Source organism: Sceloporus occidentalis, unplaced genomic scaffold (genome assembly GCF_023333645.1).
Source record: "Sceloporus occidentalis isolate IW3139 unplaced genomic scaffold, rSceOcc1.0.p SCAF_7, whole genome shotgun sequence".
NCBI lineage: Eukaryota > Metazoa > Chordata > Lepidosauria > Squamata > Phrynosomatidae > Sceloporus > Sceloporus occidentalis.
This window is the reverse complement of record NW_028316987.1, coordinates 36,061,003-36,085,808: the sequence shown is the minus strand read 5'-3', so window position 1 is coordinate 36,085,808 and position 24,806 is coordinate 36,061,003. Positions and strand designations below refer to the sequence as shown.

At 39.1% G+C, this 24,806-nt stretch overlaps 1 protein-coding gene across 2 annotated transcripts in view; it reads right to left on the bottom strand.

Annotated features, from left to right (window-relative positions):
* ELMO1 (engulfment and cell motility 1) overlaps positions 1-24,806 on the bottom strand; it is a 357,340-nt gene that overhangs the window by 181,416 nt on the left and 151,118 nt on the right. For both annotated transcript variants that reach the window (XM_089532586.1, XM_089532587.1), the window contains 6 exons: positions 19,679-19,778; positions 18,261-18,412; positions 16,351-16,429; positions 15,831-15,881; positions 14,928-15,050; positions 13,059-13,190 (listed from right to left, as the gene is read on the bottom strand). In XM_089532586.1, the coding sequence (XP_089388712.1) occupies positions 13,059-13,190; positions 14,928-15,050; positions 15,831-15,881; positions 16,351-16,429; positions 18,261-18,412; positions 19,679-19,778 (637 nt within the window). The remainder of the gene's footprint in view (positions 1-13,058; positions 13,191-14,927; positions 15,051-15,830; positions 15,882-16,350; positions 16,430-18,260; positions 18,413-19,678; positions 19,779-24,806) is intronic.

Below are 24,806 nucleotides of genomic sequence, written 5' to 3'. Positions count from 1 at the left end.
CCTGGATTTGCAAACCACAGAGCGAAACATGTGAACTCCCAAATGTTGTTGGACTAGAACTCCAAGTATTCCTCACCACTGACTGCACTGGCAAGAGCTACTGGGACTTACAGTCCAACAACTTCTGAAGGGACACATGATTCCCATCCTTGCTTTAAGTGGTGAAATGAGTGGTAAATAAAGACACAACCCAGTCAAACATATGAGAGGGAAGCATGAGCTTAAATATTCAATTAGAATCGACACAAACGTAGAAGTGTTTACTGATGGGAATTGGGGGGGGGGGGGAAGGGAAAGACTTCCATTCAAAATAGATCAAATCTAACTATTTTAAATGATATGAAAAAGATATGACATTGCTTTGAATAAATAACTCAAAGTGATGCAACTCGATTTTCTTCTTTTGAAAGAGATGGATTCCTTAAAACAGTGATGCTGCAATATATTGACAGTACATCCATATCTGATGCCATCAGCCCATGAAGGGAGACAGCATTTCTTCACAGCCAAGAGGAAATTATAGAGGGCTAAAAAAAAAAAAAATGAAATAATAACCAATCCTTACTTGCCAGGCTGAAACCTAGGAAGGAAATCACTGACATACTAGGAGGATGAGGTTGTTTATTTTAACAATTTTCATCACACACTGTTATTTATTCAGTGCCGTCTGCCAAACACATTTGGCAGACTACATGAGGCTGCCTGGAAGACGAAGAAGAACAGTGGCTTTAAAATAATCTTCAGAATGTGATATGGGATACAACCAAGAGGGCTGTTTGAATGATGATGATGATGGGGGCTGAAAAATGAATTCTGAAAAACTTAATGAGCTGGCAGTAAATCAAACTGAAAGTCTGTCCTTAGCCTGGCACCAGATGGCTTCAGTAAATGTCCAGATCTATAAAAACATTTTCATTGACAGAATTCTGTGCTAACCTCTTGCCCACTCACCCCCCAAAACTTCAGATATTAAAAAATTATCTCTCTAAACAAGCTTTAACTAATTTTGCTATTCATTACTTCAGCAACACTGATTAAATTAAAAGTTGTAATTGAACCAAGAGTGGTGTGTGTCCTGCAATTCCACAGGAGTATGAGGCAGAAGGAGAGAGAACTTGGGTTGGGACATAGAATTCAGCTTCCCTCCATTGTCGTTAATGGTAGTCACCCCCCGTGGATTTTCAAGTCCACGGATCTCAAGTTCGCGTACTTGGAAGTGTGACTGTATATATAAAATAACACATTTGTTCTAATTTGCACAGTTTAGACAGGTGTCAGGATTCTATGCTACTGAGTAAAGAATTTAGATTGTCTAGGCACAACACTTTACATCATCACCACCACCACCACCGCCATCAATTTCTATCCCACTTTCCCCGAGTTTGGGACTCAAAGTGGCTTATAATGATTTTAAAACATTATTAAAAATCCACAATATACAGAAGTTAAAACACAACTGAACAATCAGAAAAAAATTAAAACCAGGTTAGAATGCATATCAAAACATACACTCACACACACGCACACACCCCCTCATAGCAATTTGCAGTATCCACAACATAGTGTACAATGGGCCTTATGTAATCACTCGTCAAATGCCTGTCAGAATAGAAAAGTCTTTGCTTGTCTGCGAAAAGAAAGTAAGGAGGGTGCCAACCTAACTTCTCTGGAAAGGGAGTTCCAGAGCCTGGGGGTAGCCACTGAGAAGACCCTCTCCTGTGTTCCCACCAGATGTACCTATCAGAGCACTGGGAGAGGGAAAATGACCTTCCCTGCAGATCTCCGAGCATGAGTTAGTTCATAAAGGAGACTATGGTCCTTCAAATAACCTGGACCTGAGCCAAGTAGAGCCTTAAAAGTCATAACCAGGACTTTGAATTGTGCCTGGAAATGAACCAGTAGCCAGTTGAGCTGCTGTAACAAGGGCTCTATTCTCTGGAGCTGCAGAAAATAAACTTTCTCCATCTTCAATTTGACATCTCTTCAAATATTTGAACAGGGCTATCACATCACCTCTTAACCCTCCCTTCTCCAGGCTAAACATACCCAGTTTCCTAAGTCATAGGACATGGTTTCCAGAACTTTGACCATTCTGGTCACCCTCCTCTGGACATACTCCACCTTCTCAACATCTTTTTTGAATTGTGGTGCCGAAAACTAGACACAGTATTCTAGGTAAGCCTGACCAAAGCAGAATACAGTGCTACTATTACTTCCCTTGATTTAGACACTATACTTCTATTGTTGCAGCCTAGAATTGGTGGGAGAAATATGAGCTTGGAAAATAGTCATGCTGGCTAAATGATTTTGGGAATTTTAGTCAAAAAGTGATTTGCTTAAAATATGGGGGGAAATTGTACTTTTATAAGAGGTCCTGACAGCAGGAGACTGATTACATACTTACAATTAGAATGTTTCACAGACCAATGCATGAAGACAAGATGAAGGAGAGCCCTTTTTCATTGCTCTAACCTCTACCCTGCTGTTTCTGCTTCCTCCCCAGCACACAGGAGAACAGTATTACCTGTCATTTCATTGCATACAAAGGTATTTTTCACACCAGACAACTATCGGTGTGAGGCTCAGAGGCACTCCACAGAGGAGTGGCAATTTGCAGAGAACAACAGGGTTGTACGCCAGGAATTATTCCTGCTTGATAAACTGCTGTGCAGCTGATAGCACATCAACCCCTTACGATGTCTGCCAACACACTGCTGTCCTCTAGTGGTACTTACAAAGAAAAGCAAATCAATTTGTGTTTCAAAATAGAAACTAAAAGCTTTATATATCCTCTACTGCTATACGCTGGATCCCTGTTAGCCACCGAGGTTTGGATCCAGGATCCCCTATGGATAACAAAATCCATGGATGCTCAAATTCCATTAAATATAAAGGCAGAGCAAAATGGTATCCCTTATATAAAATGGAAAATCAAGGTTTGATATTTGAAATTTATACTTTTTTTTAATATTTGCAAGCCGTGGATGCTTGAATCTGTGGATAAGGAGGGCCGACTGTATCCTAATAAACACACATACACACACACCAAAAAGAAAGAAAGAAAGAAAGAATCATATCAATTGCTTGTTATTGGTATGTCTTCATTGGTTCCCACTGCTCAAAGTTATTTTACCATGGAAACAAGGCTCAGCTTGCACCTAATCTAAAGGAAACCCCACTTCTATTTTCTTTATGATGCCTTATTAAAAAGTTATCCACTGTTGCAAAGTGCAGTCTGCCCAGATATCATACTTGGACAAGACTGGAAATTAATAAGTCTTCCTGATATAAGAGTAAAAAGCATGCTGGGAAAAGGCTTTTTCATTTTTCATTTACTTGGCATAATCCCCTAAATGTGGTTTTTTCTAGCAGTTGTGGCCACCAGTGTGTTAAAAGTAGTTTTACAAACAGAATCTGGTGGCAGCGACCATCGTAGTGCTGACTTTATGACACTTCCCAGAAATCAAAAAGTCGGATAGTGATCAACGGTGGATTCAGTATAATCTAGCCCACCTAAATTGATATTTGTGAAATTAAAAAATGTCAACATCTTTGTCAAGACATGAAAGTAAAAACTGAACATGCATAATATGTGGAAAAGTGGCTTTCATCTGACTTTTACTTTACTACCAAGTAAATGATGTCCCATGAGGAAAGAAAAAGGTCACTGTAAAAACTAAGAGGCACCCTATCATAACTTTTACTATTACTTTTCTTTAATCATCAGTTTAGCAACCACAAGAGAGAACAGGTGGAACTTTAGCCACAGACTTGAACTAAAATAAGGAGAAAAAGGAGGGTAAGATATTGTTAGTGGCATCGACAGAGAAATAGGTTAGGGAGCATACCACAAGGAATACACAGAACACAGGGGAAAATGTCAAGACATATCATAGCACGTTGATTCAATGATGTAGGAATATAGGCAGGCAAAGAAAGGATTCACTGCTTAGGAAGGATCACCCCCATGTGGCCAGAATAATAATCATATTACATGGTAAACAATATTTCATATCTGTCTCTAAACCCCTAATGACAGTCACCACCACAACCTCCATGGCAGTCATAACCCCCAACACACAGAGGACCTTGAAATGTGAAGGTAATTCTTGTTGTTCCAGTGTATACAAGCTGTAAACATTTATAAAGATCCATCTTAATAAGTCAATCTTCATTGAAACAGCAATGTATTCAAGACATGTTTGTGGTGGTAGTTAGAAAAACTTTGTTTTGTTTTAGAACACAGAAAGCCAGTGCAGTCTTTGAAGCCCTCCAAAGCCCCAACCCCCTGGAAAATATGTGACAAATGCCACATGATTAAACAAGCTGTTATCTCTGATTTATTATTTTATTCATTAATTACTATGAAATACTCAGCCCTTATCCTTCTTGCTATAAATAAAAAGCTAGAAAATAAAAAGCCATTGTGTCTTTAGCAACAGAGCCAGATTATTTGGATCCTAAATAGTCTCCTGTTTTTGTGCTCTCATATTTTTCCCAGTGATGCAAATGCCTTACCTTGAGGAGTTTTAAGGATTAAAGGATTGTCTCAAAAGAAGCAGAAAACTATTCCAGACAAAAATGCTTGATATATTTGATAACCTTTCAGAAATATTTGTCTGCCCCATGACAGCTTCAATGACCAAAGAGACTTATAAAGAGCAGAATGAACCACCGTCAATAATGTCAATTTTTAAAAAAATGTAAATACTTGAAAGGCATTTATTTTGTCACAAAAGCAGGAAATGAAACCTTGCTAGTTTTTGTTCCACTTTGTTGTTGTTGTTAACTGCCCTCGCCTCCATCTCGACCCATGGTGACCCTGCTGATGAGACATCTCCAAGTCTCCCTGTCCTTCACTTCTCTGCCCACCTCCTGCAAACTCATACTCATGATCTCTTTAATAGAGTCCATCCATCTAGCATGCAACCTTCCTCTCTTTCTAGTTTCCTCCACCTTCCCTAGCATTGTTTTTCCCCTAAGGATTCATGCATTCTCATGATGTGTCCAAAGTATGACAGCCTAAATTTGGTCATCTTGGCTTCCAGGGAGATTACTGGCTTGATCTGCTCTAGGACCCATTTGTTTTTTTGGCTGTCCACAGAATCCTCAGCACTCTTCTCTAGTACCACATCTCGAATGAAATGATTTTCTTCCTATCTTCTTTATTAACTGTCCAGCTCTCACATCCATACATGGTAATAAGAAATGCAATTGGCTTGTATAATTCTAACTTTTTTGCTGAGTCTTTGCATTTTAGGATCTTTTCTAGTTTTTTCATAGCTGCCCTTCCCATTCTTAATTTTCTTCTGATTTTCTGGCTTCAGTCTCCATTCCTATCAATGTTTGTTCCCAGGTCCGATAACTCTTACTATCTCTGTTTCCTTATTGTCTAGTTTGAATTTGTGCAAGTTCTTTATGGTGTCATGGCCAGTCATGAGGAGGATTCGGAGGACGATGAGGAGGACTTGGCCCCTCAGGTGCAGGGGCCCCAGCTCTGCCCTGCCAGGTCCCAGCTCTGCTCTCCCAGCTCCTGAAGAGTTGGCTCAGCCAGGCCCTAATCCTGTTGTATCACCTCCAGTGGACCCTGTGGCTCAGCAGCCCAGCCTTTCCCTAGCAGAGGTTCCAGGCCTGGGAGACATAGAGGAGCAAGATACTGAGGTACCTACCTTCAGCCAAAGAAGGACTGAAAGGGCATGCCTTTGGCGTTCCCAAAGGTTAGCTGAGAAATGCTTATTAATCACCCAGCAGCTGCTATAAGGAGCTGGCCTGATATAAACACCTGGCAGACTCCAAGCCTCTTTATCAGAGTCTATCTGCATTCTTTTGGTGAAAGCTGCTCTCTCTGACTCCCTTGGACTTTGTTGCTGAACTCCTTTTTTTTCCTAGACCTCGGACAGACCTAGACCTCTTGACCTTGGACCGGATTCAATGACCTACTCTCTGCCACTCTTGACCCTGGACTGGACTTGTGGAACTGCCCTCTGGAACCCTGGACTGGCTTTTGGTTTTGTTCTATTGGACACTGGACTGGTATTGTGCTTTCGGAACTGTTTCTTTGCTGCTGTAAAGCCTTGCTTTTGTTTACCTTTGCCTGGCACACTCTTATCAGCTGTCCGTTGGCAGCTTTCCCGGACACATGGTCATTATTTTTGTTTTCTTTATGTTCAACAGAAAGTGCCTTTGCAATTTCTTCTTTGATCTTCCTTAGTAGTTGTTTGAGGTCTGAGGTTTTCTGCTAGTATTATGGTGTAGTCAGCATATCTCATATTGTTAATATTCTCTATTTTCACTCCTTCTTTGTCCAAACCTGCTTTTCTTACATATTTCTGCATATAAGTTGAACAGGTAGGGTGATAAGATGCAGTCTTGTTTGATCCCTTTGTCAATTGGGAACCATTCTGTTTCTCTGTCTTCTTTTCTTCCAGAACACAGCCACGTAGCCCGAAAACCCCACAAAAAACTAAAAGATAGATATATATATATGGGGATGCCACCCATGGATCACATACCATGTTCTGTGCACCCTCAAACTAAACCATCCAGCTCATTATAGTTTCAGATAGCCCAAAGTAAAATAACAGTGAACTGTGCAATGCTACAACTTTATCAACTGGCTGTACTGCACAATGAGCAATGGGGGATTTTCTCTTTCTTGGGGCAAGATGTGCACGATTTCACCTTGAAGAGAGACAAGAAAAATTTCCTTCATCAACCCAACCAAATGTACAGGGATCAGGTATTTAGCTAACAACATGACTTTATGATACTCCATGATGCTCTGGTTGTGGCAACTGATTTACCTAGGAATCAGCTGGTAGAAAGGCTCCATACTACCAGGGCAAGCCTCTGTCACAGTAGAGTCATTACTCAAAAACAGTTTGACACACAGAGGCCTCAGCCCTGTCAAGCACATATACTTTTGTGTGTAGTCAAGCATTACAGTTCTTACTTGTAAATAATTTTCTGCAGTTCTATGTCAGTGATAAGAAAATCTGTATTTTTTTTACATCCCTGATCAGAAGTATGGCCACTGTGTTCAGAGGGTATATTTTGCACAAGTTTTATGTTCATTCTGCTTTCTTGGATATTTGTACGTTGACAACTCACTAAACGACTACTACACAAAAGATAACTGAATCAAAATTTAGCAACAATCAACACCAAAGACCGGTCTTTCTAAGCTGATCTCATGAACTGACACTTTCCTGATTTCATGAACTGACACTCTACTAATAATAATTAAAGGTCATTAAGTTTTACAGAATTGTTGCCTCTTACTTTTATCAGCAAAGAAATCAGTGAGTGGTTTGTTCACATGTATAGTCTTCTGGTTTATTTCTACAGTTCTTGGCCACAAAGTCTTTATATTTTATTTAACGAACTTTTATTAGCCCCTCCAGATGTCCAAGACAGAGGTCTCAAGGGGCTATAGATATCATGTTTAAATTAATGATTTCAGATAGTTATGGGACCTAGAATACGGCTTCTGATTAAATACTTCTGCCAGGAACAGTAACTGACTCACATGTCTTGCTCAATTCTCCACTTTAAAGCTTGTTCCCAATTTATTGCTTAATTAACTGCAACTAATCCGCTCCATACAAATAGTTTGGCTTCTTTACAAATGACTCTGGCTGTATCTTTTCCTCTGGGTTTTTCATTACTGTAGATACAGTTAATCAGTGATAGCTAAATGCTTGATATAAAAGGAGTGAAGTAGAATGGTGACAAAGGCTGGTGAAGTGACAATACTCTTTCAATGAAAAGCAGTAAACAAAGTTTTTACTTGAATCTGGCTTTACTCCTGTTGCCACTGGAGCGTTCCCAAAGCACTGCAGGCATTTTAATTGCAAAAGACAACTCTTTCCAAAACTGAAACTAGAAATACAACTTCTATTATCTAGCATTTAGGCGCATAAAAAGATAGGGCATTATTGGCAGAACCATACAAGCTTAAAAAATGAGTTTCATGAACAGTACAGGCCATGACACAGGGACCCCACTATGCTTGGTGTTACAATCTTAGCTGCAGAAAACATGGGCCACATATAACATCTCATGTAGCTGCAACAGAGGCAGAGAAAAGAAAGCAGCCACTTTTTTAGCTATGCTGAGGAGCCAGCTCCAAATGGCCTTTCTCTCCCTCAGCTTCCCACATTCATTACCCAGGGTTCACCTGAAGGAGAGAAGTGGGGAACAGAGCTAGTCCCTTAGTCCAGCCAAAAGACCAGGAGTGTTTAGCTTCTTGATCTGCCTCCATTGCATTAGTGCTACAAGTGTGTTTTTTCTCCCTTACCTCCCAATCCTTTTCCCATTTGGGTCAAGTTCCATACAGAATGAGCCTAAGGGCAGGAACTCATTTTACTGAGCATTGTACATAGACTCAAGATTCTCCTTCTACTGAATAACAGGTTACAGAGATTTCCATCATTGTCCTCCTTCATCACTGGACCTCAGCTCACAGTCTCTCACTACTGGGTTGCTCACCTCTGCCTTAAATACATATCCTGAGTTCACCATCAATGTGTAGACTTAGGGTTTGCTACACTAAAATTTGCAGCATATAGCTACAAGTCTGATCTTTCTGTATTAAGTTATGTACCAAAACAGAATGTTCAAACCTGGATCATTCCACACACATTGGCCTACAATTCTCAGTATCTCTAGCTAATGGCCATGCTTGATGTGTGTATGTGTGTGTGTGTGTGTGGGGGGGTTGCTCTAAGATAGTCCCCAAACTGTGTTCTTTATGGGATTTTGGAGTTCAACTCCCAGAATCCCAGACTACTGGTCAACATGGATGAGGTTTCTGGGAGCTGAAGTCCAAAATCTCTTAAAGGGCACAGTTTGGGGACTACTGTTCAAAGATATGATAACATTGCCTTTCACAACCCCCTGCTCTCCAAAGACGTGTATTATTAGCACCAGATGTGTACATTCCAGATTGATAATGAAGTTACATTTATCACCAAACATGGTTACCATGTTACCAGTGGGACACTACTGAAGCTAGTGACCTCAAAAGGGCTTCTGACTTTTGGTTGCCACTCAGAAGAGTAGCAAGGTTCACTTTTTCTTTCACTTGCCTCTGTGCCAACCTGGGGTCAGGGAACATGTTTGTCATCTTTGGTTTGGAGAACACAAGTGCTCTCAGCATCCTGATCAACGACCATATGAGTGGGTGTTCACTCACTTAGAGGGTTTAGTGACAGTTTTAAGAGAACTGTGGGGATTGAACAAGAGATCCATTTCACAAGATCCAGGAAATCAAAGGAAAATTCAAACCAAGGACTGGGACACAGTATGACAATAAAAAATCACATAATTCAAGACCAGGTGGGAATAAAAAGATGTTGGATGTAATACGCAGAAGAATTATACAAAAGAGATGGCAAAATGAAGGGCACATCGAACAAAGAGCCATATGAAGATGAACCGCAAATTGTAAAACATAGGGTGGAAACTGCAATAAGAGAAATAGCAAAGAACAAACAGATGATATTCCAATTGAACTACTGTAATCCAGATTGACAGAGTCAACTCTTGTGCTAACCAACATATGTCAACAAATATGGAAAACAAAACAATGGCCAACAGATTGGAAGCGATCATTAAGCATCCCCACCACAAAATGGAGACACAAGAGACTGCAGCAACTATAGGACCATAGCACTGATCTCCCATACAAAAAAAATGCTCAAAATTCTGCAATATAAGACTCCAACCATACATAGAGACAGAAAGCCCAGAGGTCCAAGTGGACAGCCAAAAGGACAAACAAATGGGTTTTAGAGCAGATCAAGCCAGAAACCTCCCAGGAAGCCAAGATGACCAAACTGAGGCTGTCATACTTCAGACACATCATGAGATGGAAGGACTCAATGGAAAAGACAATAATGCTGGGAAGGGTGGAGGGAAGTAGGAATAGAGGAAGGCCACATGCCAAATGGATGGACTCTACTAAGGAGGTCACAGATATGGGGTTGCAGAAATTAATCACAGCAGTCTTGGAGATGTCTCATCCATAGGATCGCCATGAGCTGAGAATGAATTGAGGGCAGTTAACAACAAAACAGATACTGTTAGAGATACTATCAATAGAAAGCACGGGAGTAAAACATGGATGGCATTGGTACTTAGGGTATAAAACGCAAACTGCTGAAAAGGAATTTAACCAACATTTAATAAGGAAGTCGTTGTATAAGATTTGGAACCAATATAGGAGAATCTTTTACTCTAGAATACCTAGATGGATCTCTACACAAGAAGCGTTCCACAAAAATGAATATGCAGATAAAAATCAATGGATTAACTATGCGGATTTACTAATTAAAACTAAAGGTGGTCCCAAAATAAAACCCAGAGAACAATTAAATCAAGAAGGAAAAATAATAAGCTGGTTTCAATACATCCAATTGAAAAAAGAATTCGAGAGGGACATGAAAGAAAGAGGAATAGATCTTGAATGGCAGCCTGTAGATAAGATTTTTTTTGGAGATAACGAAGGGTTTATAAAAAAAATGTATAAATGTCTGTTAGAAATAGAAATGGAAGAAGAAGTAATTAAGGAAAGCATGGTTAAATGGATGGATAATATTGGCTATACAATTCCATTATCCAGCTGGGAACGCTCTTGGAAACTGAATCTAAAATTTACTAAAGGGAATACATTGAAAGAAAATTATGTAAAAATATTCCACAGGTGGTATATAACTCCAGCCAGACTAGCTCGTATCAATATGTCCTATGACAATAAATGTTGGAAGTGCAAAGAGAAGGTCGGAACTTACTTCCATCTATGGTGGCAGTGTGAATATGTAAAGAAATATTGGATCATGATCCATAAAAAGATGCAAGAAACGCTGATGCTAAGATTTCCCTTAAAGCCCGAAATATTTCTACTGAATATGCTAGATATAATACAATAAAAATTATCAATGAACACAATGAGTATTATACTATATATGGTAACGGCAGCACGCATTAGCCTAGCAAAAAACTGGAGATCTGAGACACTGCCCTCATTAGAAGACTGGTTAACAAGACTACATGACTACTATGTAATGGATAAAATGACAATGCTAGGAACAAACAGAACCATACAGGAGCACGCTACTAAATGGGAAAATGTAACTAAATTATGGCAACTCTACTAGTACTGAGCTATAAGGAATTCCAGAAATTGAGGCTATTAGACTGACAGATAATGTAATGAACATCCGATATTCGTTTAATCTAATGCATATGGAATTGTATAATACATATATACTCTTTTTTATTATTTTTTTCTTTCATTTCTTTTCTTCTTATGTCGATGTATAAATGAAATCTGCAATAAAAATTAAATAAAAAAAAACCAGATACTGTTGTTTTGCTGGTGTTGAAGCTCATCCTAAACCTACCATTTGATGTGACTTTATCCCATTTATTTTCCATTTGTGAAAAATATTAATGAAAGATGAATGCACAAAAATGAACATAAATTAGTTGGATGGCACCTTTTAGGAAAAGAGATGGACTCCTTAGATTGTATGCCTCTGGCAGGATTTAATGTTTTGAATTGATTGTATCTACAAAGCACCATGTAAACCTATATACAAATAAATGATAATACAGTGGGCCCTTCCCTTACACAGGGGATCCATTCTGGATACCCCACGTAAGGAGAATTCTGCATATTTTTGTGCCACATTCCTCCTAATGTTGTGGTGGAATCTCTTTATCTGTAGCTTGCATCCACTGTTCCATGTTTTAGTCTCTGCAGAAGCAGAAAGCAAGCTTGCTCCATCCTCAGTTTGACACTCCCTGTTTCCTCATAAGGCATGGTTTTCAAACCATTCACCATTTTAGTCGCCCTCCTTTCGACATGCTCCAACCTATCAACATCCTTTTTGAATTGTGGTGCCCAGAACTAGACACAATATTCCAGGTGAGGCCTGACCAAAGCAGAATACAGTGGCACTGTTACTATTGATACAGCCTAAAATTGCATTGGCCTTTTTAGCTGCCGCATCACACCATTGACTCATGTTCAACCTGTGGTCTACTTGGACTCCCAGATCCCTTTCACATGTAATCTTGTTAAGCTAGGTGTCCCTCATCATATATCTAGGAATTTCATTTTGTCTTCCTAAGTGCAGTACCTTACTTTTCTCTGTGTTGAAATTCATTTTGTTAGCTTTGGCCCAGCATTCTAATTTATTAAGGTGGTTTTGAATTTTGATCTCTCTTCTGGGGTATTAGCTATTCCTTCTAATTTGGTGTCATCTGCAAATTTGATAAGCATGCCCTCTATTCTTTCATCGAAGTCAGGATGCCTTATATAAGGCATCCCTTATATAAAGTAGCAAAATTAAGGTTTGCTTCTTGGATTTTTTGTGTGTGAAAATTTTTAGACTGTGGTTGGCTGACTCTTGATGTGGAGAGCTGACTGTATATTCCGATGTCTATCCAATTCATGTATATAGTTCCTAACACAGAATTTATAGAACAAAGATAGGCAAATGAAAGAGGTGCAGGGGCAAGTTTTCTGCCCTTGGATCTTCCATGGCCACACACACAGCCCAAGAAATGGGGGTGGGGGTGCAAGTTAAAATTCTGGTTGTAAATAAAAAAGCTTTTGTAGGAAAGTTAAATAATGTAGGAAAGAGGCCATTTCTGAAGGCTTTCAACAGTTTCAATAAAAAGGCAATTAATCTACTATGCTGGAAGAAAATAAGGCCTAGAAGAGTGTAGGTGAGACAAGAATTGTCCTCCTGCAGCCTTTTCCAGCCACATTGTGCCCAACACACTTCTAGAGATATCCAAGATTCCTGATGCAGAACAGTCCACAGGAATACAGGAAGAGGTTTTGAATTGCCTTATGTGTATGATAACTGATTTGTCCATAAGGATTTAGCAGAAATAAAGACAGATATCCAAAGATATGGAGAGCAAAAATAAAGAGTTACATCTGAACATATGGAGTGAACATGACAATAGTTGTCCATGGTACACCAATAGTCTCCTGGAACAAAGATTCCAGAATGGTACTAGAATTAAACAAGAGTACTTACAATAAATCCGAGTTTCTTGTAATCTCGGGTATACATGGATTTGCGTTTTTCCACATTGCCACTACTATTGTTTGGTTCTGATTCTGCATCAAAAGCAATTCGCCGGAGTTCAAATATGATATCCCTCTGAGCCTGGTGGGAGTTTTCAAAGAACAAATTATAGAAGAAATTTAAAGTTCTCATTGAAAAACTACATAAAATATTTTTTTAAAGTGTCATTTATAATGGCATCTCTTTAGTACTCAAAACACTGCATGTGCTAATATACCTTTTCCTTTTCGTACAGAAAAAAAGGTGTAATTCCATTTGCTGACATTCCTTTTTCCATGCCATTGCCAGTACCCCAAACAGCCCTTGTTTCCCACAAATCTATATTTCTCTTTCTTTCCTTTTAAATCATTCATGAAAATATGTTCCCTCCTGGTCTACCAGAAATTCAACTGTTCTGTATTATAAGATAATATAAGATAACACAGATAATAGGAAGCTCTTTTCAATAGTGTCAGACCATTTGAACATCTAGTTCAGTACTGTCTGCACTGACCATCAGTGAGTCTCCAGGATTTCAGGAAACACAGTTGCCTAGTCCTACATGAAAATGTCAGGAACTCTGCCTAAAGTACATACAGGCTGTAATTGGCAGAACTGGAAGTTACTGTAACATAGGATAAAGGATAGGAAAATGTATCTACTAAGTAAGCTATCTTATCTTACTGAATATATCTTTCTGGACACTACACTGAATAGCTGAGCTTTTCTGATACCCCCACTACAAGCATGCACCCCAGCTGTAGAACGTAAAGCATTTGGAAATACCACGTGTTATACTGAACCAACAAACATGCTGTAATCTTTTGCAACACCTGATAAAGCCCTTCTATTCTCAGGATTTTCTGTCTGATTTAGTTTGTCCTTTTAGTTAGTTCTATTGTACTATTGCTGTTCCCCACTGACAGTTTTACATCTGACTTTCCTGTTTTGGAAAAGGTTTTTAAACCTTTGATTCATCAATAGTCAATATTTTATTGTTTTAAAGTATAAGCACATGGTTTCTTGTGGGTTTTTTAAGGATATGTGGCCATGTTCTAGAAGAGTTTATTCCTGACGTTCTCTGAAGATGCCAGCCACAGATGCTGGTGACACATCAGGAATAAACTCTTCTAGAACATGGCCACATAGCCCAAAAAACCAACAAAAAATTATGGATTCTGGCCATGAAAGCCTTCGACTTCATACAAGCACATGTTTTATCATATTTTGTTGTCTTTTAAGTGAATACCTTTCAGACAACTTTTATTGACAAGCATACCAATCACTTTCTATTGTTTGTATTGGGGGTTTTAATGGTTTTATGATGTAATGTTTTAGGTTGTATTCTGAAGTTTTAATTTGGTGTGGGAAGATTGTTGGATGTTACTGGGGATATATGTTGTTTATTTCATTGTATTATTTTTGTATGTTGTGAACCACTATGTTCTACCTAGGAATAGCGGTATACAAATAAAATTTTATTATTATTATTTCATTAGAAGCTACTCAAGAAAGCACAACCAGTTGCCAGCCACACTTCCAGAGTGCCTACAGCAAAGCTACAGACCCTTTCCAGAAAGCAGCTGACCACACTTCCTGCAGTGCATCACTCTTTCTACTCAATAATCTTACATCCTATTTGTGATGCATGTGCAATGGATGTTTCTCACCCAACTGAAGTGTTTTTCAACTACTGCAGAGTAAATATTGCCCTCTATCAATAGTTTTTTGTGGGTTTTTTGGGCTATGTGGCCATGTTCTAGCAGAGTTTCTTCCTGATGTTTCGCCAGCATCTGTGGCTGGCATCTTCAGAGAATGCCCTCTATTAACATAGCCTACCTGATCTTGAGGATCCATCTTGGTCATCATTCTGTCTTCTAGTAAGTTAAAGGTGAGCACTTGCAGAACATAAAGCTGATGTGCCATTTCATTATTGATGGCCCTCTGCGCTCTGATAACATGCTGAAAACAATAGCAAAAGTTAGAATAAAATTATTGGAGGACAGCTTTCATCTGCAAGCATTTTATCGGTGATTTACTGAAATATATCTTTGGGGAAAGAGAAGGAATAAGGCAACATTTGTTCAGAAGTGATTTGCCTTTGCCTTTCTTTTTGGCCGAGAGAGTGTGGCATGCCAGGGTCGAGCAGGGATTAGGACCCTGGTGTCCAGAGTAATAATCCAACAGTCAAACCACAATAGCACATGGACTCACAATTCTGGGACTTATAGTTGTAGGGAAGAAAATGTTTCCAAGTTCTACCAGGAAAATATTACATTTAAGTCAGTGGTTCCCAACCTTCCTAATGCCGCGACCCTTTAATACAGTTCCTCATGTTGTGGTGACCCAAACCCACGAAATTATTTTCATTGCTACTTCATAACTATAATTAAATAGGTATTTTCCAATGGCCTTAGGCGACCCCCATGAAAGAGTCATTCGACCCCCAAAGGGGTCCCGACCCACAGGTTGGGAACCACTGGTTTAAGTGGATAGTTTAGTTTTGTAATTTTATTATGGGTAAGGAGGAAAAATAATTGAGGATGATGGTTATCTGCCCCAAATAATCATGTCAGTTCTTCATGTGCATCCACTTGACAATGTCTAAAAGGTAATACATATCTTAAATGTTCTCCTACTTATGAGTTATTACTCTTAAAATTCCATGTAAAGAAACAGGAATTGTATCTGTTGTGGAACTGCCAATAAACACAAAAAACAAACTGAGGAAAAAGTACTCACTTGTAAGATTATTCCTCGGAGCTTCTTCTGGGCTAAAATATTTGCCATCTCCTAATTTTGTCAAAAAAAGAAAAACAGCAACAACAAACTAAATTTAGTATATAATCTAGTTTAGATAGCCTTGACTAAATACTAGAAGAAAACTATAACATATTTTATGTGGAAAATATTTATTTATTGACTTGCTAGTTACTTGACAAAACATGAGGCGAAACTGACTAGACCTGATCTATTCTCAAGGACTGGCAGGAGAGCCTATCAGTTAAAATTCCTTGTTTCCATGCATGGGAACTTTAGGTAGCTTGCCTCCCCCAACTGGATGTATGTGATTGACAAAGTTCCTTCTTGATCTGCTTTGTTCATTTCTGTCCTGGATATCTTACTTCTTTTTATTACTATACTCCCCCTCATCTCACTTCACTAGTTTCTGCTTCTCTTTCCTAAATCCAAGCAACACTACAGGAAGGCTTGCTTAATATTTCATGAATTATAAATCCAACAATTAACAGCAACAGCTCACCTGCCTCCTGTCATCGGGTGCTTTAAGGAAAAGTGCGTTTATCACAGCAATGGTGTAGGTTTGTATTTCTTGATCTGCCCTGCATCACAATATAATTGTAAGAGTATTATACAAATGTCAAACATCAAAAAACTCCTTCAAAGGGTGTTAATATTTTGCGGAAGATTTTTAAAAAGAATCTAGAAGATTACAATGCAGATGGAACTTGCAAAGAGAAGCGGAAGGGAACATTGTAACAGTTTTAAAACAACTACATTCGGAATCAATACAAAGCCTGTTAGTTTCACTGTATTATTTTATACTTGCATCTGACTACTTTTTGAAAAGCATGGTGGACAGACCATGGGATTTTCTACTTTGCTTCTTGAACAAGCACTCCAGAGAGAAGAGATGCCATCACCACCATCACCATTCCTCAGAGAAGAAAAGTTGGAGTTGTGTCCATCATTCCTCTCTTCTTTAAAATACTGCTGCCTGCTACGAGGAGAAGAACTACTTAACAGCAGGAGCAGATGGCACTGAACTAGCAGCATTGCCTCTAGTTGCTCTCCTCCCTGTCAACAGATATAAGGGGCTGCTTGGGTGGCAGTCCCAGTTACTCTGTCAGGTTTCTCCAGTGCATATCATTGTTGGTCTTAAAATAGTACAGTTTTAAAATTTTGGTTATTATAATAAGTTAATTTGATAAGATAATATTTTAAGTATTTGTTTATATTATTTCCACCTTTTAACTAGAGATCTTCTTGGTGTTTTTGTTTTTAAATAGAGTGCTTGCTATAATTTCAATCAATTATTTTTATGATACTGACCACAGTGGTTTTTAAAAGACAGGGTTACAGAAATTTGGGGATTTCCCCTACTGCTTTTTGTTTCTGTTTTTAAACAGTGTGATAGGTGCAGTTTTAATTAATTATTTTTATATTATCCACAATGGTTTTTACCAGACAGGGTTACAGAAATTTAGGTATTTCTTCTATTTCTGCAGATTTTTTCCCTACTAAAAAGAACAAACAAAAATCCATGCATACTTTTTAGCCTGTCACAAATACAAATGCAGCAGAGATTGAACCTTTCTCAGAATCAGTCCTAGATTGGTTTTTGGATCATGGATAGATTCTGCTTGAAACCAAGACAGAAGGACTTGTTGATCTAGCAGCAGAAATTGCTTTTGCTGAAAATGACAACCACTTAGCTGAACATGAAAACCAAAAACTTCTGGATAACCAAATGAATAAAGAAACACAGCATCTAAGAATGGACATGGAGTGAACAAAGAGAAACTAACAGCAGTACAATTAAGGACCTATATTTGATTAAGACTTTCCTCTCTGAGTGTAATGGTTTATTCATTGTAATCATGGAGCCTCTAGTAAAGATGGAGTCTATGCATTAAATCAAAGCATCTGCTCCAAAGGCTGACTCTCCTTACCCTTCTAGGGCAAGAAAGCAATCCGTTAAGAAACAGAAGCTCCATCAAAAGAAGACAAATGGATTAAAGAAAAGTAAAAATATTGAAAGATCAGGAAAAGGGCAGAGGCTAACACAGAAACACGGGAAGATGATTTTTCAGAAACTGTTTAAATTGATGGAAGAGAGCCCAAAGAAAGTAGTAAAATCACAAAATGTAGAGTGTGTGTATATTCTAAACAGTTTTGGCCAATAGTTTTCAGGAATCTCTTACAAAAAACTTTCACTCAAAAAGGGGCTGGATCCTAGCCAAACCTTGATAAGAACTTTAGTTCTAGCAGGTCAAAACACTGAACAGATTGCAATGTACTGATGGTACAGATTGCCATGTGATTATATGAATTATTCAGACTGGTTTTAGGAAGTTACCCAATCTAGTTTTTATTCCCAGAGTGAAGAAATTTAAAAAAAAGAACAATGAGAGATTATTACAAACTACTCACCCTTGAAGATGTGGGATTAGCTGTCCAATGGTAATCTCTTGTGCCACCTTCTGGTATAGATCATGGCTATTCAGCACCATTGATTCTAGGATGGCTAGTGAACGTTGCAGTATAGCAATATCAGTGGGAAATTTGCTCACATAACTTGCTATCTAGAAATAAACATCAAAGTACTTGTTTGAGATCATGTTGGATGAGGATAAAACATTCCAATAAAATACAAAGACATAGCCATGTTAGCCTGGAAAATCAGTATACACCTTGTAGCATGAACTTTTGTAGACTTCAGGCTGCTTCCTCAAATGCATAGGGCAGAGTGGAGATTCCAGAGACTGACCTATATAAGCCAGTTGTGTGTGAGAATGTCAACTGAAATTAAAAACCTTGTGGGATGAGATGGCAAGTTCAGTTTAACAATGCTCATTGAGGGTCAAAGGCAGAAGGAAGGATTTTGCCTCAGGCCATATGAATGAGTACTGGAATGTAGTGTGGGAAACAGACAGGAAATGTGATGAACTGGTTAAGGGCACCTTCATGCGGCTGAGGGTTAGATTGTATTTAAATGTGAGCGGTGTGCCATGAAACCATTATCTCTGTTCAACCCATTGCTGATGGACTGTGGATACACTCCAATTCTGCTATTTATCTTTCAAATTTCGTTTGTAGTTCTTTTCTTCAAGAACCGTTCTTCTGAGGCCTGAGATGGAATGCCCAGGAAGACTGAAGTGTTTTGCAACTGGTTTTGGTGTTTTCCCATTCTTATATCTGATTTATGTCTATTTATATCTGTTACAGGGGGACTGCCTGTTTGCCAAACGTAGAGTGTTTACAGTTAACAGTTCGATGAGACTCCATTAATTGTAATATGTCACTGCCAAGCTCATGGTTAATGCCTGTTTGTGAAACATGTGACGAACAAGCTCCAAAGCCATTTTTGCAGCTTGCAGGCCCTCACCTTGCTCCCATGCTGATTCCCCCCCCCCCCCCCGAAAAACAAAAGTATTTTCTATTCTTGGAGGCCAATCTTGAAATAATATTTTCAAAATACTATTACAAGGTGAAGAGTGCTCTATGCCATCCTCTGAGTCAACAAATGAAGCCAGAAATAGACATCCACAGGCCACAGTGGATTTCAGGATAAGACATTGCCCCCCTGCCCCCGACTGTTTGAATCTGTTCATCCTTGATCTTAATGCTGATGTGTGGTTCTCAGCAACAACAGAAACATCCCTATAGACTGCTTAAAATTGTCACCATATAATGGTCTATCCCAGCAGCAATTGTTGTATGAGTTTCCATAAGAGAAAGATGGCAGAAGCATGGACAATTTTGTACATATCCCACACTTTCTATCTAATGCACAGATGGGACACACACAGCTGACCCCATCTCACCTAGATTGTTAAACAGAAACCTACCTTTTTAATGAAAGCCACAGAAAATGTGTCCCAGGATACAATTCCATGATCCATCAGCTCCACAAATGCAGTCAGTGTGAAGGATAGCATATCTCCAAAGCTGAAAGAGACATGAGCCACAGCAGTAATGGGATGAGAAAATGTAAGAGAAGGAGGAAAGATTTGTGTATAAAAGGGATAAAAAAGCAAAACAAAGCAGGAAGAAGCAGAAGCAGAGTAAAATGAAGGCTGTGCAGCAGAAGCGATGCTAGAAAAGTAGCAGAATGATTCAGTTTGGCAATCAAAAGCGCTGTTTATATGAAAGATAATGTTTGCATTTTTCTCTATTGAGGAGTAAAAGACCACACAGTGCCCATGAAAACACTGATGTAGATTTCAACCTGACCATTCAAAAGACAGAGAATAGAAACAAAAATGTTCTCTTCCCAGTGACACATCCATTGTTGTTTAAATCATATGCTGTTTTGGGATAAACATGGAGGAAGGATATAGGGTCACATTCTCCCTTCTCTAATACAAATTCCCTCTACCTGACTTCACATATTCCATTCTATCAGTACCAGCCTTAGACAGGATTAACATCAAGCAGTTTGAGGTTAACTTGTTTTAAAACAAAAAAGTAGTATTCTCTGCCAAAGTGTGCTGGTGCTTCACCAAACTACAAATCCCAGGATTGTGTAGAATGGAGCCACAGCAGTTAAAGTGGTATCAACTCTATTATTTCTACTGTGTAAGTCTGATAGGGGAAGGATAGGACAAAGATACATACTAGGGAGAAAAGGGCATTAACTCTCAACCACTATGAAAAGGATGAGATACACTATAGTTACAGACCCAATACAGTCGGCCCTTTTTATACACAGATTTTTTTATACATGGATTCAAGCATCCACAGTTTGAACATGTTCAGAAAAAGTATAAATTTCAAATATCAAACCTTGATTTTCCATTTTTTAAAATAAGGGACACCATTTTGCTATGTTGTTATATTTAATGGGACTTGAGCATCCACAGATTTTGTTATCCACAGGTGATCTTGGAATCAAAGCCCAGCATATAACAAGGGTCCACTGTACATGTAAAATATAATTACACAGTATACTATATTACACTGAATTGTAATACAGCTAGAAGAAATCAGAATATAAATTTATACTAATGGAAGTCTATTGTAAAATTGTCCACTCTCTTATAGTTCTAGGCCATTCAAAAATGAACCACTTACCTACAGGACCCTCTAATGTACAGGCCAAGGTATTTCAACCTTCTAGGCTACTTAGCACTCACTAAAGGCAGTCCTGGGAGATAAAAACCAAGTTCTAAGCCAACACATTATCTCTATGACAACCTTCACTGTGACATCGAATGAGCTTGAGCTTCATTGTGACATAGAAATATGCTAGTATTTTCTGTGATGAATGAATTCCAATTTCTTAGTAGCCAGTTTTGTTTTGTCTTTTCACCTGTGGTGAAGGCCCAGTTCACACATTCAGTGTTCAAAACCATTATGTGCATTTTAAAATGCTAGAATCACTTGAATAGTAGCTTGTAACTTCTTTCTCTTTCTTTCACATTCCAACATCACTCAATAGCAAGACTCTGTGGTCAGTACACCAAATGATTGGGACAAGTTTCTTCACAGTGTAAAGTCTGCACTAGTGGCTGCTAATCTTTTTTAGGTTTACAGACCCTCTTGACAATTTGATGATATGTTCTGGGGGGGAGGGGAGTGATGCACCTAAACACAGTTTTCCCCCAAACAGGGAGAAAAATAGGAGGTACAAGCATTATTTTTGTTCCCCGTCCACGGACCCCTTGAAACCCACCCACAGGCATCTCTAGGAGTCCATGCATCACAGATTAAGATGCATGTTTTGCACCCATTTAACTGCTTCTTTTATCATGACACCTGATGGCAGAAGAGTTATTTTGTACTACTACGAAGAGTTACATGTTTTATAATTTTTTTTAACAAAGGCAGATAAAGATATATTATGTATATGGGACATATATCCTACATAGGTACATGACTCACCTTCCTGGTCTATGTTTCCAGGCAATAGCACACTGGCCTGCTCCTTACATGCAGCAGCAAACAAGATGTTTCAAATGATTGTTTTGCAGTACTAATGGAAGGCTTTTGGTGTCTGTGTTATCCAATGCACGATATACACAGCACACGTCAAAAATATTTTCAGCATTTTTAGTCTCAATCTCTTCTTCTCTTTTAGATTCCAATATGGCCCGTACATTATGGTTCATAACAAGGCATAACCTGCCATTGGCACACTATGCTTTACAATGAAATTAAGAAAAAGAAAATGCTCATAAGGACAGCTAAAATATGGTTTGATATTAATAATCAGAGAGGGCTGCTTTAGACAAGTTTTGCTTGATTGTATATAAATACATAAAGGAATCCAGTAGTACCATTTCGATTAATAGAAAGAAGAAATTTCAAGAGAAAGTATTTCTGGACTACAGTCCACTTGACTAGGTGCCTGACATATGATTGTATACATTTGGTTTTTGCAGAGTGTGGAAAGTTACTTTTTTGAACCATTATTCCCAGGACCCACCAGACAACACAGGGCAGGGGGATTCTGGGAGCTGTAGCTCAAAAATAACTTTTCTGAGCTTTGTTTTTGTACTGAAGTATAATACTTAAAGGTTATACTTCCAATATGAAGGACCATGAGATATCACTTGGATTCCCAGCAGCATTATAGGACTTCTATCTAAGGGGTACAACTGGGCTTCATAAGGAAACAATGATTAGGCAGAAAGTAGATATCTGCATAACATGTAGATTAATGCTGGAAGCTGTTGTTACAAGATCTGGTAAAGACCACTAACTTAAATGTTAAAAGATTGGACAAGGAGGATAAGCCTATCACTTATTGATGACAAAACCTATTAAGACCTTGTAGACTAGAGTAACTACATCCCAGTACTGTAGACCCAGTGTGTGTGTGTGAGAGAGAGAGAGAGAGGGGGGGGGGGAAGAAAAAAGAAAAATCTGGCAGATTATGTCTACCCAGACATAAAACACATTGATGTCTACCTAGAGGCATATTGATGGCAAAGCTTGGAGGACAAGCCCAGACTGAATCAGACCTGTGGCATTAGGGAAGTGGGGGATGGATTCTTCCCCACAACCTCAGTTTCTCTGAGCTGAAATTACCTCCTCCCTCAATGTTGCTATTCATTCTGTAATAAAAAGGCAAAAGGAGAAAGAAAGGCCAGGATAACGTCTATGTAGTATTGTACAATTTCATATTTTTGTCAGTAGATGGCATCAAAATGCCAGGAAAAAGTCTTCTAGTGGACAGCCAGAGTGAAGAAAAAGCAATCTAAACTCTGAAAAAATCATCACAGGACAAAGTATTCATAAAAGAATACTAGATTATTGTCCCCACAGTGCTGTTCATGCTTATCTGGGCATAATTCCTATGGAAAATAGTAGGATTTGCATGTGAGTAAATAGGCCTATAGGTACATGCTGCAAGACTCACTTTATGGAGATTAAAGCAGTATAAACTAATGTGGGGCAGTGGTTTGTGTGTCGGATTAGGACTCTGGGAGATGAAGGTTCAAATGCTTGCTCAGCCATCGAAATCCACTGAATGACTCTAGGCAAGTTACACTCTCAGCTCTAAGAAGGTGGCCATGGAAAACCTGTGAATACATCTTACCAAGAAAACTCTAGAAGAGGGTCACCTAAGTCAGAGCCAACTTCAATGCTCATAAAAACAACAAAGATCTACGTCCAAGTTAAATAGAAGTCTGCCTTTAAAAGGATGATTCCTCCCTTCACATTCACACCCATTCTTCAAGTTCTCATCAAAAGGCCAGCAAGAGTTACCAAATGAAAGGCAGAGAAGAAGTGTGTAGCACTGGGGAAAGGAAGGAGCAGGTGCTTTCCAGGCATCCTTCTCCAACCAAGAGGGGAATCCCAGCCTCAGCCACATCTGTGTGTTTTTAGGACTGCAGCTGGAACAAAAATCATATGCTTGCGGCAGCCCAGAACTACCTTGAGCCAATGGCATTTCCTTTGGCTCTGGCTTTGTACAAACAAGTGCCAAAGACAACCGCTGTGAGATTAAAGTGGGGATATGGGGTGGGAAGCCACAGGGGAAGAGGGCCCAAGGCAAGCCAGCTACTGACACAGAAAAGGCAGACTCTGGTCTGTTCCCAGAACTGTTTATGCTGCCAACCAAAGACTCTTACTGTGTATTTCCTAGATGGACGATCACAGGAACATGATTTACAGCAGGTTAGGTTATTTGTTCACCTACACCAGAATCGCCTACTGGATCTGGCAGTGGCACTCAAGAAACAGGGCTTGGCAAGCCTACATTTCAGAATCCAGAATTTTAAGAATAATTCAGAACTTTTGGAATAATTCTGGAACTATTACAGAATCGTTCCGGAATCCCCTACCTCTCAAGATGGTGAGAAAGGCAGAGATATTTCCTATCCCTGGCTTTTGCTCCTTTTAACTAGAGAACCCTAAAACCTCCTCCTTTCTTATGTGGAAAGCATGCCAGCACTATCAGCAAGCTACAGCCCTTGATCCTTAAGGGAAAAGGTGAAAAGTAAAAAGGATGTCACTTTTTCCATCTGAAATGCACATGGAATGACAAACACAGGCTGCCGGAACTGGTAGCAGGTTCCTCTGGCATTTTCACAGTGTTCCTCTTCTTCTGGAGAGCTCAATGAGGCTTCCCCTGCTCTTTTTAAGCACACATGGCCACAAATCCAGGCAGCTTAGAGGACTTGGGCTGTTTCAGCTTCAATAGGAGAGCTGCAGGCTGTGTCTCCTGCAGCCTTTATTTCATTCATTTGCACATACGTGGGGAAGAGATGACCACGCATGTGTCATGCATGATGGCATATGTGGAAATATCCTGCAGGGAAATAAATGCATTGCACATTACAATGGCTACTTCATGCAGAGGCAGTTGCACCATTACACAGACTGAAAACTGCATCAAGGACCAAATTTCTGGTATCATGGAAAGGAAGAAAAGTTAATTACACATTTACTATCCTTTTCATTTTTACTGCCAAGGCTGGGCAGAGAAGTGTGAGAGAGATTTTCTGCCACAGAAGCCAAAATACTTGG